Genomic DNA, 16,367 nt, shown 5'->3' with positions numbered 1-16,367 from the left:
GCACACGGACCACACGTAATGAAAGAACGTCACCGGCTTTAACGAGGGAGAAAGGGAGGAAGGTACATTTTGCAGCTCTTTTATCGACCTTGCTCTCTCTTTCTCTCTCTCTCTCTCCCTCTCTCGCGGGTTCGTGCCGCTATTTAGAATTGATACGATACGAGTCACGTGATATATTTAGATATGCCGCACTCGAAGCGGGCAAGATATTTTAAAAGATAGGGGACAAATGTGGTGGGAGGGGGATGATTGAACGGGATGCAAAATGCATCGAGAAGTCAAGGAATATTGAGCCGCGGCGAGGAGCGAATTTTATTGTTAGCCCTGTTACCTAGAACCGTTCGCACGGATATATAATAGCCGGCCGCTTTTATATAATCGAGATGTCCATTAATAATACATGTCTGGTGTTCACGTTATCTGCGTCCGGCATCGCGGTTTGCGAATTTTCTAGTCGCGCGCCCGGAACAAGTGCCCGACATTAAAACTTTTACATACCGCTTTACTAATGTTCGTATATCAGTAAAACGCTATTGCTAACAATAAGAAATTATCGCTGCACAATTATCGATTATCGGGTTCTACATGAATATTTTGCATCTATATAGGCGTGTAGACGTATCGATAAACTATCGATACATTTAGTTTCACTATTAATTTCTCTATTTTTCTTCAGCGATGAAGAGAACTACTTGGAGGTAATTATCGCAAAGGAGAACAACGACTTTTAAACGTTATACCTCATTCGAACAACCTAAACGCGCTTCCGCGTACACGTGCAATAAATAATCCACGATCTGTCCACCCACATTATCATCCATTCTCATTAATCTCCGCGCGTTGTGCCGTGCCCAGATCCTTAATGCATCAGAGCACACTATCGCGGAACACTTTAGTCCAAGGTCCAGATATTGTTCCGTGAGAGAATACCTATACTATACCCGTTCCTTCCCCCAAAGTCCTCCGACCTATTCGACGTCGAGACAATTGATAGTTAGCTCGCCGCGTACTCTGTTTAGGCGGTTTATCGCGCCCGGTCGATCTTTCGCGCATTTTAAATTCACGGCGCGCACGGTGTCCATTTCGGCAGCGACGCCTTCGATTCGACGACGGATAAATCACCGTAATGGCCGATTCATGGTGCGGTGACCGGCGAGGCGCTTCGCGGGCAGCGCGGAATCCGCGCGCGTGCGGGCGCACTCACTCTCTCACCGACCGCGTTCGCGTACACTCGCACGCTCGCTCTGCCGTCGCGCCGGTTGGAAATTACCGATCCGATATGCAAATAGCCGCGATGACCACTAATGCGCGGTTAACGGTAACGTTATTAACGGATCGTTACACGGTATCCGGAGAACGTGTGCGCGCGCGCGCGCGCGAACGTCCGTATACGGAAGAGACAGCAGGATACACGTGCGCGAGCTGATCGCCATAGACATTCGCGAGAAAATCGCGTAGAACTGGCGAAATTTAGCCGGTGGAATAATGTGAGCGTACAAGGAGGGGCCGCGGATAAAAAAAATCAGCGTCTGCAAAATACCGATAGCGATGGGTAAATTAATAAATTGATGATAATGAGCAATTAAACGACGCCGTGAAGCGATTTATTATTTGCATACGACGCAACGAACCGAATAATACCGCAATATATGTGACGGCTCCCTATATAGCTGCAGCGGCCGATGCGCGTTACGATTGGCAAAACACGAGTAAAATGACGGAGCGTTATTTACGGAAATAGATAATTTGAACAGGAAATGTTTACCGCGAATGGTCAAGATAAGGGAGCTCGTGGATGTGAATGAATTTAGGAGTATTGCGGAATATGCTGATGCAGATAGTGATATTGGATGCTCGAAAGGCCATGCAACACTAACCCCGTCGTTACATATAAATATTTTAGCATTGAAAATAAGAACATATATGTCTGGAACGGATGTATTTGCTTCAACTTTGAACCCGAATCACTATCAATTATATCATACGACGTGAAATAAAAAACTTATTCATGATTCTAGAAATTTTATAATTAATCTTAGAAGTGATCCTAATCGCAAGACAGTTATGACAATGAAATACTGTGTACAATTTTTCTAGCATTTCCGGCATTGTTGATAGAGAGAAGTAACGGGACGCTATTTAATTTAAATATCTCCGGTAAGAGTCGCATATTTCGTTTGAAAGTTCCCGTGAGCCTCAATACCGTTGTATATACACATGATTCAGCATACATGATTCAGATTCAAGAAGCTAGTTAATTAATAAGTAACTATCTCCTTGATCAACGAAATTTTAAGAAAGGTTATGTTGAGAAAATTAACAAAAGTCGCGAATAGGTCGCGCCGCATGATTCAGATGAAATCCCTGAAGTCGAATGCGTCGCCCGCAAGAGACTCGCGCAAAACGAGAAAACAACCGCGCATTCTTACGCAGTGACATTGCAAGTATATCTTTGGAAAAAATTGCGGGTTGAATTAAAAAAGAAACTTTCGCGTTAACTGAGTTCGTTAGCCTGAAGTGATTCAGGTAACATTCCGAAAAGTAAGAGCGATGATCGCTTCCGAACCAAGCGAGGCGCGAAAGGCAGAAGCGCGCATTTTGGCAAATCCGTGAATCAACCTCGAACGGAACGTCCTTGCGGAAATAAATTATCATTATACAGTAGCGTGCTTCATTTTAAATTCCCACTTCAAGTATCTCAAAAAATTGATTTTTTTTTAGAGAAAGTGATATGAATAAAATAAATATAAGTCACAAGAATAAATAATGTTCATTTAAACGAATCATAAAGCCAAAAACACTGTTGAATTTCCTATATAAGTCGCCCCTGCTCCTACTCCCAATATGTAATTAATTTAACTAAAACAATGTAATTTAACTAAACCAATGAAGTTAAAACAATACTGTTTTGTATTAAAATAATAAATTTCGACACACGTGGTGGTAGTTAAAAACAACAAAATGTTATTTAACTTGAAGTATTGGGGTCAATCGTGAACGCTCGAGTCAAATTAAAGATTTTTAAAAATATTCCCCGAGTCTGATCATGGTGCTTTTAAGTCTGGCAGTTGCCAGCTCGCGTCTTTAATTCCGCCTGAATGTCATCACGGGCGAGCGGTCAAATTCTTGAATTACATCGTAACATATATAGCAACGCGCGCGATGTGAGCGCGTATACATGACGGGGGAGACGGGGGTTGGCTTCGTCGTTCTCCGTTCTTCAGATCCCAGCGCGACTCACGCTTGGGTATACGTTTCTCTTTTTTCCTCTCTCTCTCTCTTCTTCCGCCACCTCTCGGCCCCGCTCTCGCTCTCGGTGGCACTTCACCGAGCGAAGGAGCGAAGAGAGCGGAGACGCGACGAGGATGCGGGAGGAGCAGGCAACGCGGAGAAATTTATTACGGCGCGCGCGGCCGCGGTGGCCGATCTTATTTTAAGATCTGCCGCGCGCACGTCTCGCCCATGGTGCTCGCTCATGTATGCGCTCGGGTACTTATGGCGACGATCCGGTGGACGGATGGCGTTATGGTCGACAGATGTACTACGTCCGCCTAAATTCGACGCCGCGAGCCGCCCTCGATCGGCAAGCCCGAAACGAGAGCAAAACTTGCTGCGCCGTCTGCGAAATAATTGGCCGTGCGAGTATAAGAAGCAGCGAGTATACTTGCTCTTGGCACGAGAGTGAAAGAGACAGCAACATTATTTATATGGTATATATATATAGAGTATATATCTCCGTTGCATTAAAGTAAATTGTAAGAATATGAAAATGAATATCCGGTTTTTAAGGGCCAATTATTGCTTCATTAGAGCATTCTTCTAATCCAACTTATACACTCTATTCTATTGTGATATCCCTGTAGGATATCCATGTGTGTTATATTACATCGAGGAAACGAGCGCACATAAATATCGTAGCAAACGTCTGCAGTGTTTCGACAGCGACTTAATTACGCTTTTTATGAGTTGGAAAGGGATAATTATTTTACGGCAACGCCGCCGCGCCGGCAGCAGCGCTATACGTGATATTTCCACGTGGCCGTTCGACTCGTTCAAGACTACTCTTGGAGATTGGCTTGAAATAAAACGTGGGCGGTGAATTGTTGTGTAATTTGCGATGAACACGATTAGTTCATAAAGCCGTATTCATTACCGTGCCATATGATAATTTGATAGAATATAACAATAGTTAGTATTATTATTATTATTATTATTATTATTATTATTATTATTATACGAGCGCTATTGCCGCATTCCTCTACATATAGTAATTAGCGCGTACCCGATTAGCTGCATCCTAGATTTTTAGTAATTAATGATATATGTATACACTTAATTAATATGCAATAAGTTAATTTGGAAATGGATAGAGATATTTGATGACTTCGGATTATTACCGGAAACAAAATCATAGAAATCATATTAAATGTGGCGATACGCTAAACGCGCGTGTTACTAATCAATTTAATTTGAAGTTCGACAGAGATAAAACGAAGAGTAAATGTTCATTTCCGAAACCATTTTCGAAAGTTAATTATTAAACACAACGGACATTTAGACTCGCAAACGACAACGAAAAACTAGCGAGGAAGGAGGAAAAATGATTTTAGCTAAATTTACGAACAGGATACACTTATCATTTCCTATAATACGCTTTCGAGTCGCTATTTTCTCCAGTAATTTATCGATTCGTAAAAATGGCGACGAATCATTTGAATTCTGTATATTAAAAGAGACACATATATCTGTCGTCCGTGCGGCATCGTCACGTAAATCCCCACGGGGCGAGCCACTCGTAACCGTTATTGCCCGGTCAAATATAGCTCCAGCGCGCCGATACCTACAACGCACCCAACAACGAGTCTTGAAACATTTATCCAGTGCGTTCGAAATAGTCTCGTTCGTCGCGTATTATTCTTGGAATCGGTTGGGCTGGACGCTCGCTAATGTTGAGTGCCTGCCTAATCAAAGCCCCATTCTTCCGCCTCCCAGCGCGTCATGCTGCTGTTTACGATTACGTGCGTCATGCTCAAGCACGCCCACGTAACGTACTCGATCAACAGCAATCGCGCAACTAGGCTTTTGCTCGCGATCGTTGCGTCGAACGTTATTGCGTTCTATGCAGACGCCGTAGAAGACTGGAGAGAGATCCGCTGACGAATCGAGAGAGCCGCGCGCTCGCGCTCCATTCAAGAAGTGGGAGAGACAAGTTGTATTTTTTTTAAAGAGAATTCCCTCTTTTTTAATTTCTTTACACAGAGAGAGATTAATCGAAAAATCGAAGGAGCTCTCGCGCGCAATTATTTCAACGATCGCCATCTGTCGTCGTGGCAGACGGCCTGAAAAGAAAGAAAGACGGTTTACTCCTTATTACGATCAATTTCCGAGCTATCGCTGGCACCACTCTCTCACGGCACGTTTTCCCCTCCATTAGCGGTGAATTACAGTGTTTATAAGCGCCGTACTTAACGGCAGAACGAAGCGCGAGCGGGAGCGAAAGAGTAGGATATAGCACGAGGGGTATAAGGAGCGAGATACAAAAGGAACTCTCTTCGATGAGTAACGTGCGGGATGACGTAGTCGTTTAAGTCTGCATTAAGCGCCCCTCGCGCGCGCGCGCGCGCACGTGTGTAACGGTGATCACACTCTCAGCTTGAAACGTGTGCGCTCTAGATCACCGCGCTGTATAGATCAGGAGGACCGAGGGACGGCAATATACTGGAGAGCGAGTAATTAAAGCGACCAAAAACGTTATTTGGGGGAAACGTAATACCGAGCCGAGAGGCGAGACGAGACTTTCATTGCCTTTTATGCCGCAGTTGTTCTCGCCTTGGTACTTGCTCCACGTGCAGCCTAATCACCAGCCGCCGTATTTCGCAATTAAATTTATAGCTAGACACTTAGGTCTTTCACTTGAAGGCGAATAACGCGAGTGGAAATCGTAGCGTACAAGTTTGCGTACGGAATTTCTTTTTAAGTACCGGAAAATTGGCAAATGTAAGATCAAGCCTTTAAATTTTCGATTAAATCCGCTTAACAATTAAATTAACAATTAAAAAAAAAAACACGTATTACCTATTTGTAATCTAAATGATCAAAACCTTTGATATCTTCTAACAAATTTTCTAGTCAATTAAGGCCTCTCAGCATTCGCCAAGTTTTACAAGTCCCCATTTAATCGCTGTGAATCAATGTCGTCTTCAAAACGATCAAAATCTCGGTGATATTAATGTCGATCCGGCTCGCGCGAAGCTCTTCGACTAGAAATAGATGCTAAGGCGTTAAGATTCTTGCTACACAGTCGCGTCTCGCATCACGCACAGCCGGAAACAAACGGGCCCGCGCACGTCTCGTATATATTTCCAGTCTCGCGCGCGCGCACATGCGTGTACGCGCACCAATGCACGCACCACGCAGCACGCGCGTGCGGACTAGCAGAAACGACACGACGGCGCGCATCGATGATAAATTTAAATGCGACCGGTCACAGAAAAGAGAAAGAGAGGCACGGGGGAAACGGAGTGAATACGCACGTACGCACGCACGCACGAATGAACGCGCACACGTACGCGGTATATCAGTCTGCCCTACGAACGCCTTTAAATATAGAATATGGAGCACCTTGCCCGCCACACGACGATGGGATTGTGCAAGCGTGATTTTCTCTATCCTGCACTCGGCACGCGTTGTTTCTAGTATTTTCCTGGCGTCGCGCGCACTCTTCTCTCCGTATAACCTCCACCTCACTCCCATTCCGCTTTCATCTCCCTTCATTTATATTTCTTGCGACTTATTTCTAGCTACACTTACATTCCCTCTCACACAGTCATCCTCTGACGTACGCTCTCTTCCGAGCTAATGTCCTGTCAACGAAATATCTATACAACGCATCAAAATATATGTATACGGCGAACAAATAAACATATCGATAGTTTTATTAGGCTATTTAATAATAGTAGATTACCTCATAAAAATTTCAGTTTTACGTAAGTAGCACATTATGCGAAGAGTTATATAGATTAAAATCGCTTTTCGTAAAGCATCAATCGTCTTGATTATCCCTTTTCGCCCGTCTATCGTTACGTTCCCTTCATTTCCAGCTGCTGCACGATTTTAACGCACATACTTTTGTTAATTACGACTGAAAAAAACCGTCGGGGTGAGATAACGGACTTTTGTCCGCTGCTTTATCTCGGCGTCTCCAGCGCTCTTATTATTTTCACGCGCGCGCGTCGCGTGGGACGTCGCGGCGTCGTCGTCGCCGGCAGTGCTCATGCACGCGCCGAGCGCCAACGCCAACGAGCGTCGCGATTAATATAGCGCATACATGCTCATGCACGCGCGTGTCCACCGCTCGTGAGCGAATTGATTTTTTTCGATCGAACAGGAAGAAACGTTTGAAAATAATATAAATTGTACTTAAGCAAAATGAATGAGCATTGTAACTTGCGCTTACTACCGAGCTGTCACCATTCGCGAAGAGAGCAAGGAGAAAGAGCCCGCTCGCGACTTTCCTTCCGGTGTCAATGGACACGCGACGTGCCGGAGAGAAATCATTAAGTCAATGCGAGGTGGAAAAGTGCACGCGCCGTCCGATGCTGTTTAAAATTATCGTGAACTTCTGTTTAGAGGATATGATAACGGTTATCTAGCAAATTCTCGGTACGCAAAGATCTCGTTATAAGATAAGAACTAGATTTATGTTATATATTCATATAATTAGCAAAAAGCAAAAATTATCAATTTCTCGTAACCAGGAACTTACTGATATCTCCGATATCTTTTTTCAGATACCCAAAATCGATCCCATATTAATCAATAGATTCGCAAGCGAAACATTTCGAAAAGCAGCTTACGTATAAATTATGTTAGATCTCTGCTACGTGAATAGGACACACTTCGCCACTCATTAGCGGATCCCTAAGCGCTCCAAGAAGCTGCGAAAACTCGTTAAGCCTGTTTCCATGACACTTCGATATTAATCCGCCGATCAACGTCTAACAAAAGCGGCGCGCGCGCCTTTCAGAGGCCGTCACGACACGGCGCGGCGCGGCGCTAGATAACTCCGTTAACGTTCCATTAATATCCACGGGCGGCGATGACCGTTCGAAGGAAATGAAATACTTTGTGTCGCGGCGCGCAGAAATTAACGTGACTCGCCCGCGTTCCCTCGGCTTCTCGCGGCCGCGCCGTAAATGTCAGTTGATCTAGTCCACGCTTTTAATCATCTGATTTGCTCTCCGCTACTTTTCACTTTATTCCCTCGGTCCGTCGGGTCTCGGCGTAGTTCCGATTTAATTAACAGATTAGAGTCCGCGCAATATTAATGTCACCCGTCGACCTCCCCGCTGTAACGAAGTCAAATTTACTTAACGTGTATTTTTTTCAATGTGTAACACTGCAGTTCTCTCATAAAAATCACTGCGGTTCTTTGGGCAAAAGCGGGCAAAAGACATTATTCGATATTATTTATTAGAGCCCGTAAAATCGGGCTACTAACATCGAGTTTGCATCTCGCGACTCTTCGCAAAGATTTATCCCCGTCGACGAATTTATTTCACGAAAATAAATCGACACCGAGTATAGAGAACATCCTATCGGACACGATCGATCCCGCTGTTGCGATTTGCAGGATGACGCTTACGAGCGAAACGACGTATGGCGGGAAGCATTTGTTATCGCCATAGAGAGAGAGAAAGACAGAAAGAGAGAGAGTTCGCTATATACACGCGCGCTATTCGTATTTTGGCAAATATCGTTGCGGGTACGGTTCGATAACCGGGCGATTCGTCATATGGACTTCTGGCCGATAGTCAAATGAACGAGTTTGCCGTAAATCGACGCGCGACGATGCATCGGCGCATAAATCATCCATCGTTTCAGGTGCGGCCTCTATCAGAGCTCAGAGCTTTCGGGCGGTTTCGTTATCATTGCGCATCGCATCGCACGTGCATCGAGCTAAATCAAATCGGAAAATATTTTCCGCGGAAGGACACGGTCTCCCGCGAGCGAGCGAACGAGTGTGAGAGCTTATCGGTCCGTGTTATTTGCCGAGCGAATGACTATACGATAATTAATACGGAAAATAAAATGAAAATGATATATAACGAAGTGTCCAGCATAGCGGATAAATATTCCCGGAAAGACAGCCCCCGGGAATAACGCTCGTTCCCCGTTGTTGCGCAATTAGTTTGTTATCGCGAGAAGATTCCACTGAGGAGATTCAGAGAGCACGGGTTCGCGCCGCGGAAACACATCTCCTCTCCTCATATTTTTATTTTTATCGTTAGTCACGACATTCCCCCAAATTCTCGCATACACGCGAAAGCGCCTCTTTATTATAGCTGCTAGCGTTGATTATACGCCGGCGTTCGAGGCCATATCGGCCATAAGCGTTATACACGGCGCTGTTTATACGCTAACAATAAGTAGGCGATCGTCGAAACCAATACGGAATCCTACGTCATCGCGCAAGTGGGCACACAAAAAGCGAGTAATACGGTAGAGCGTCTGCTATTAATGCCGGCATAATGGTAACTGGTAACTCCTAGGCTGTTGCTGCTTCGTTGTAAGAAGACTGTTAATACCGATACCCCCCCCTCTCTCTCTCTCTCTCTCTCTCCTTTCCACCCATCGTTACAACGTAGCCGGTCGGCCTTAATGTAATTGTGTCCGGAGGTTCAAGCGATACGGCATAAAATCCTGCGCCATCGTGTCGTGTGTCCACACGTAGCCGGCCGTGACGTAAGCACAGCTTGGCCAACGTGTAAGCTTTATTAACTCGCCTCGAGTACTGCCCGACACTTAAAATCAATTAGTGGTACGCGTCAATTAGAAAGTCGGCCGCTTCATTCCCAAGTCCGAGTCATTCTTTGAACGACAACCGAGTTGTTTCGACGCGGAATAATACTCGAGAATGACGAAATCCGACATGGCATATATTAAATGCCATCGTTTTAGAAGAGACAATAATATTGTTAGTATATTTTCTGCACCTATATGACGTACGAATTCCTCGGAATGCCGATTGGCTGATTATTCGATAATATTACCCGTAGTTGATCAGTACATTGAATAAACGCCAGCAGATTATCTATTCAAACTTCGTTATCTGAAAACTGATAATTCCAAAAGTAAAACCAAATCGGGGATTCACAATTTTTTTTTAAATACTTATAAAAAAAACCATTAATGCGATAACGAAATAGGTTTATTTGTCAAGCTTCCTGTTAGACTTTTATTTTCGTGCCGAGTTGGACCGCTCAATTAAAGAAAGTCTATCTATATGGGAACACGTTCTATAGAACGCTGCGATGAGAAGGCAGTGATGAGGACCGATCAAAAGCGAAGTGCACGCGGAGGAAACAGGTTCTCGGAGAGATACCACCGATAGGAGCGGACTGTTGACGACAGCGCGACGATACCTATGTCGAAGTGATCGATCGTGTCTCCCGAAACGGGAGGATCTTCGTCGAGCGATGACTCGAACATCACGTTATTATGCAAATCGAACCGGAAGTCCTTTGTGAGCTTCATCACACAAGGATACGGTCTTACCTCGACAATTCAGTGCACGGGATGAATCGCTTTGATAAGATTTCGAATTGATGCATAGAACGCATCGCGACAGATTTGTGCAAAATATCCTCTGATATACAGGAGAGACTTTTTGAGAAATTTAAATAACATTTATTTATAGATATTTATAACGTAAAATCCCGTGACACAGAGAGAAATGGAGTTATCAAATTATATATCGCATAATATTGTTTTATCTCGACAATTATATTTAATTGTGATAATTGCGTTATTCCCCTGCGTGATATTATTTTCATTTTTGTCCTTTTGATGTCACGATTTGTCAAGGAAAATCTAATAATTAGCATTGCATAAATATTAATTATTGTTTCTTTCATAATTCAATACCGCATTGCAGTTATTTATATATATTTTTACGAAATCCAATTCTCTCTGAGAGGATAGCAGCATGCAATCGCTCTTGATGATTTTACGATGATTTGTAACGTCCGGGATTTATGAGGCAATAACCGGTCTGATTGCTGCGTGTCTGTTCGCGAATCAATTAGAGTATATAATTACTACCAGAGTTATTATAATTTCGCGATTGCACTAATGCGCGAAATAAGACACTAGAGTTACTTTCATCTACTTATGCGCTCTATCAGGAATAAGAATGTAGACTAAAACAGTTCGAGAAAAATGTGGAGTGGTTAAAAATATAAAAATTGCCCTTTTTAATAGGAAAAATTTGGTCGGATACTTGAATTTTGCACGAGGCATCGGGGCTGATACATATTACGAACTCGAGAAAAATATTAATTGAAGCGTGAAGAAAATAATGTATTGATTTTTAAAATAATGGAAACAGAAGCATCAGCGTTTCCATACTACAACACACATACGTGCACACACGTCTCTCTATGTCTTCTAAATTTATATATAGAAGAAATTTATATAGAAGACTTATATTTATGTCTTTTAAACTTTCTTCTTCCAGCATTATTATGCAAGCTCGTCAATTTCAAACGTTTGAATAGAGATTAATTTATTGTGTTGTAAACACAAAATTCATTATTTATAACAGTTATTAAATGCATCGATATAACACGACTGTAAAATTAATATGTATGTTATTGAATTTACCGTTTCCGGCAAATGTACTGCAACACAACACGATGAGAAATGTTACGAGTTTGCTACTATGTGTTATCTCAATTTTTCTCAACCGAGATATCGAGATAGAGAGGAAACCGCGACTTACAAATTCTTCGCGGCGTGTGGTATCTACCTTCTCTATCTACCCTTCTTCGCTAAGAAATGCCTACTTTCTTTATTCGGATTTTCTTTTATTCCCTCTTGGCAATTTAAATTTAACCCACCCACCGGAACGGCATAAAACTCCACGGACCCTCGTTCAAATCATAATACGGAAAGATCGTTCCTTATCATTTATTTACGCAAAGCATGCGGACCTGTTAACCGGTTACAGAAAAAATGACGATGGTATATGGCACATTCAAAGAATACATCTTGATCTTAACTACAAATTGAAAGAAAATTAAGGCACGCGTGATAATCCGTATGTGAATAAACTCTTACGTTATTTTTATCATTCTCTAAGGAAAAGAAAACTTTATCTTCTCTTATAATTTTTTAAAATACATTTAAATTACATAACGCTTAGGCAAAATTTGTAAAACGTTTTGAAGAAAGAACAAATATTGAACGAGATATATGTGGCACGATACAAAATATACAATATTAGAAACGTAATTTCTTTCGTCTTGTAAGTAATTCTGACTTATCATTTTTAATATTGGTTTTTTATAAGTAGCAATTTGTTTATAAATCGGTCTTATTGAGTGAGAAATCTTATTACAGAAAGTTGAAACGCCAAGTTAAAACTCACCAGCGTCACTGACTACACCCATTAATGATCTAAGATTAGCGGCAGATCTGGAGGTAGAAATTATTACTGGAGCAGCTAAAATTAATGATTCGGCTCCAAATTCGACTCTGTATGACGCATTCATAGTCATCAATTAAATATCGTGTTAAATATCATTTAAGACTTGACATATCTGCATTTTAATAGATATTATTTTAAAACGTTACAGCGGATGATATAATTTAGAAAAATAAAAATGAAAATTAAATAGAATTGAATAAGATTGTTTGTATATTATCTCGTAATAGAACGATGTGCTATCGTTCGCCCATCGTCCATCATCCATAGCTATTAAGTTCAAGTTTTATGAAACAAATATTATAACATAGATGCTCTGAAAGACATCAGTTTCCGTAAATAAAAAGAGAGTAATAAGTAGTGGATTTTACGATCATGTATAATTTTGTTACACCATCGCAGTGTTAGCAATCCCACACACATTGTGTCATACGCGACCCTGACTCGACTTTTCTACTTTACGATCGAGTTACACATCGCTCGCACATGCAGTGACCGCTAAATTACATTCCTTGACTCTGTGACTTAATAATGCATCGCTGCGAAATCCGACAGGCTTTACAAATTTGTGTTAAAGTTGAAATATTAACCTTTAGCTAAGCTAAAATGATATTCCTACAATTCTGTGTGTCGTAATTCACTTGTATTTCAATTATGTGACCGTAATATTAATGGAAAGTAAAATCACGCAATATTAAAATTGTTTTTCTCATTTTTTTCTAATGCATCAAGATTTATTAATTGTTATAGAAAACGCACGCACACAATATTCTTAGTATCAATTGTGCTCACTTTCTCTCAATTATTACACGCTAAATAATATTAATAATTATGTCGGAACGATGTAAGTAACAAATAAATTACGAATTTGAAGTTACGAAATTTAATCATTAGATATTAGAATATATTTGATCTCGACTAAAGCACTCTGTCAGTAGCTTCGAATTCGTAGCTTAATTATAAGAAAAATTAAAAAGAGATGAAAAACGCACTGACCTTGAGCAGGTTTCGGAAGTACGGACTGCATGCCGAAAGAACGATCTTGTGCGCGGTAAAGCTGCAGCTGTCGCAGGCGAGCGTTACGTCGACAAAGTCTTCCACATCTCTCAGCTGACGTACGGAGCTGAGGATGCTCGCCTGAAAATCGTTCCATCTGAGAGAGTATTGCTGCTCTCCGCCAGTCGACGAGGACGAAGAAGCCGCCATGGCGTCCGTCCCCTTGAGACTCACGACCCGCGGTGCTATCGTGCTCACCGCTCCTCGTGCTTCACTCCACCCTCGGGCCGCCACTTCACGTTCACCGGTTCTCTTTAGTTCGCACTCGCGCTTCCGCTTTCTCTGTTTCTCGACAAATCTCCCGCTCCCGTTCCTCCCGACTCAATCGCACCCGAATTTACACCGAGCCGACTGAGCGTAATTACACGAGTAACTCGAGTCACGGCGCCCGACCTCGTACTGCAATTGTTCGATGTTGATGCTTCGGTAAAGATCGTCACGGATATCTCTTAACGCGACGGCCGGCGTCAGAAGTGCGAGCCAACAAATGAAAACTGAGCGCCCAAATAAAAGTAGATATAGGGGAAACTTCGCGTGCACCACGTTGAAGAATTTCATAGTACTTGGGTCATGATAGAAGTGGCACCTGGAAGCGCGTGGTAAAAACGTCGACGACACCGAGAACACAAGATGATAGTAGGGCTGCCGTATGTATTTCGCGAAGTGACGCTACTGACGCTATTGCTTATTTTGATGGCTCGCGGTTGGCGTCCGGCGTCCTCTACTGTTTCTGAAAGTGAGGCAATCTCGCGTTACCTACAAGGAAACAAATAGCGACTATGTATGCGTACAATACAAAGTAAATAAGTAGGACACTCGTCGATCGACATTCTTCTATCTTCGACAGATCGTTATCTATATCTAATGTACGAGTACGAGTCGAAAATATATCTGCGATCTCTCTCGAATCGCATCATCGATAATTACTCTTACGATAATAACTACTTGTTTCAAATACAGTTTTTCTTCAATACTTAAACGTCTTACATTTTCAAATTAATATTAATATTTAACTCAGTTATTATTTAAAATTTCAAGCATTAAAAAACTTTTTGTTTCATTTTCTTAACATACCATGTATGGCTAAAATATCACTAGAATTTTCGTGGTGAATGGTTAAATATATTTACTTTGTATTGTTTTTTTCTTATCATTTTTATATAATTTTATATTTATTGTTTGTACATAATTAGATTGTATCAAATCTTCTTTTCTGTTTAAGTATAATAAACATAAATCGTTCTTTAGAAATGTGTTAATGCAGGAAAATATATTCAAGACAGCGATTAAGTAGACTGGTTTATTATAATTAAATACGTTAATTTTGCGCGTATGATGCTATCAATAATTTATGTACATAGATTGGTAAAACTTTTATATGCGGTTCCCGGGAATCAAAGATTACATTTTTAATGGTTACTGACTGGCCAATTGTCCATGAAAATTTAAATATGTAATTCGTAACGGACGCATTATGCGTAACATTTTTAATACGGGACTCATTGGAGACGATTAAAATTTAAATTTTAATGCGCCACATTCGTAATGAAAAAATTAGGTATTATCCTGCCAGTGTAAAACTCCCTGTTAATGGAGTTGTTCAATCGACCTTAGCGTGCGCAATCGTCCGATGTAAAATATTTTTACATTTATTTTTTCGTTAACCTTTCGTTAGCAGCCTCTACACGTTGTTTATGCCGAAATTATAAAAGCCACGAAAATTCCAATAAAAACAGTCACCCATTTAGTATTCTGTTCGTTTGAGTTCGTAGTAACAATTTAAAATATCAATTTAATATACTCAAGAATGTTTATTGTGACTTACAATTTATTAAATAAAACAGATACATGATAAAGTTGAATAAAAATTTGAGTTGTATTTCCATTATATTATAAAATTCCAATAAAATATTCAATAATCTACAACAATGTTCGTACAGATCTATAAAATGAATGTAACAATTTCGTATAAAGAGAAATAAAATATGTTTAAAGATACATAAATAAATTAATAAACGTAACTCGTATTGAAGGCTTGAAGATTATGAAATCAATAAATTAATGTAAAAAATTACAAACCGATGCAGAAGATAAAAATACGTTTTTAATAATAAAACAATTTAATTTAATATTTAATCCAATTCGATCCGTATTTTATATAATACAGATATGATATTTCAACCGATATGATATTCTGAATTTAGAAACCTTTTACTACAAAAAATTTAGACCACAGAAAGTCAGCTAAAATATACATAGGGTAATGAATGTGTTAAAGCAAATGGGATAACTTACCTAATTTGTTCTCCACAGATGCCAAATCGATTACGCCAGTGTAGAAATATTTCAAATTGTATTCATACGATGTACGAATGTTGATTATGCTTAATCACACTTTTAAGAAAAGTATGTTGAAATGCCACAAATTGAATATAAGGAATTGTCAAAAAATACACATATTTTTTGACAATATAGAGATTCTCTATTGGAGAACGACTTATACTCTTCGACGTTACAAACACTAAAATGAATGATTGATTTTTAAATAACAAAAATTATATTTTTCTCTATATCAATACTATATAAATTGTTAAAATGAATAATAATAAATAATACCTTAGAGATGTCCTGCGTTGAACTTTTTGGATACTTCTTCTTTAGTTTATAGTACCAAATATAATATATAGTTCCAGATACTGTGGTATCTGTAAAAAGGTATAGTATCTATCCGGCCTGATGGAAAGTCAGCTAAAGTACACGTGGCAATAGTTGCACCTCGACATGCAGCGATGTCCAATACTAAAAAATAATATTATACGTACAT

At 40.7% G+C, this 16,367-nt stretch overlaps 1 protein-coding gene and 1 long non-coding RNA gene across 9 annotated transcripts in view; one reads left to right on the top strand and one right to left on the bottom strand.

Moving 5' to 3' along the window:
* LOC143902619 (protein abrupt) overlaps positions 1-16,367 on the bottom strand; it is a 90,916-nt gene that overhangs the window by 39,594 nt on the left and 34,955 nt on the right. For 7 of the 8 annotated variants that reach the window (XM_077415688.1, XM_077415690.1, XM_077415691.1 and 4 more), the window contains 3 exons: positions 16,160-16,342; positions 15,839-16,064; positions 13,484-14,273 (listed from right to left, as the gene is read on the bottom strand). In XM_077415688.1, the coding sequence (XP_077271814.1) occupies positions 13,484-13,693 (210 nt within the window). In that variant the 5' untranslated portion in view covers positions 13,694-14,273; positions 15,839-16,064; positions 16,160-16,342. Of the gene's footprint in view, positions 1-13,483; positions 14,300-15,838; positions 16,065-16,159; positions 16,343-16,367 lie in introns of all 8 variants that reach the window. The other variant, XM_077415689.1, reaches the window with a different exon arrangement.
* LOC143902623 (uncharacterized) overlaps positions 1-16,367 on the top strand; it is a 143,790-nt gene that overhangs the window by 120,097 nt on the left and 7,326 nt on the right. The gene's annotated exons all lie outside the window — the stretch shown is intronic.

This window comes from Temnothorax americanus, unplaced genomic scaffold, assembly GCF_048541705.1.
Source record: "Temnothorax americanus isolate GAGA-0224 unplaced genomic scaffold, ASM4854170v1 Scaffold4, whole genome shotgun sequence".
In the NCBI taxonomy this organism is placed as follows: Eukaryota; Metazoa; Arthropoda; class Insecta; order Hymenoptera; family Formicidae; genus Temnothorax; species Temnothorax americanus.
Note: the sequence above shows the minus strand (reverse complement) of the source record. Positions and strands in the feature narration are given on the sequence as shown.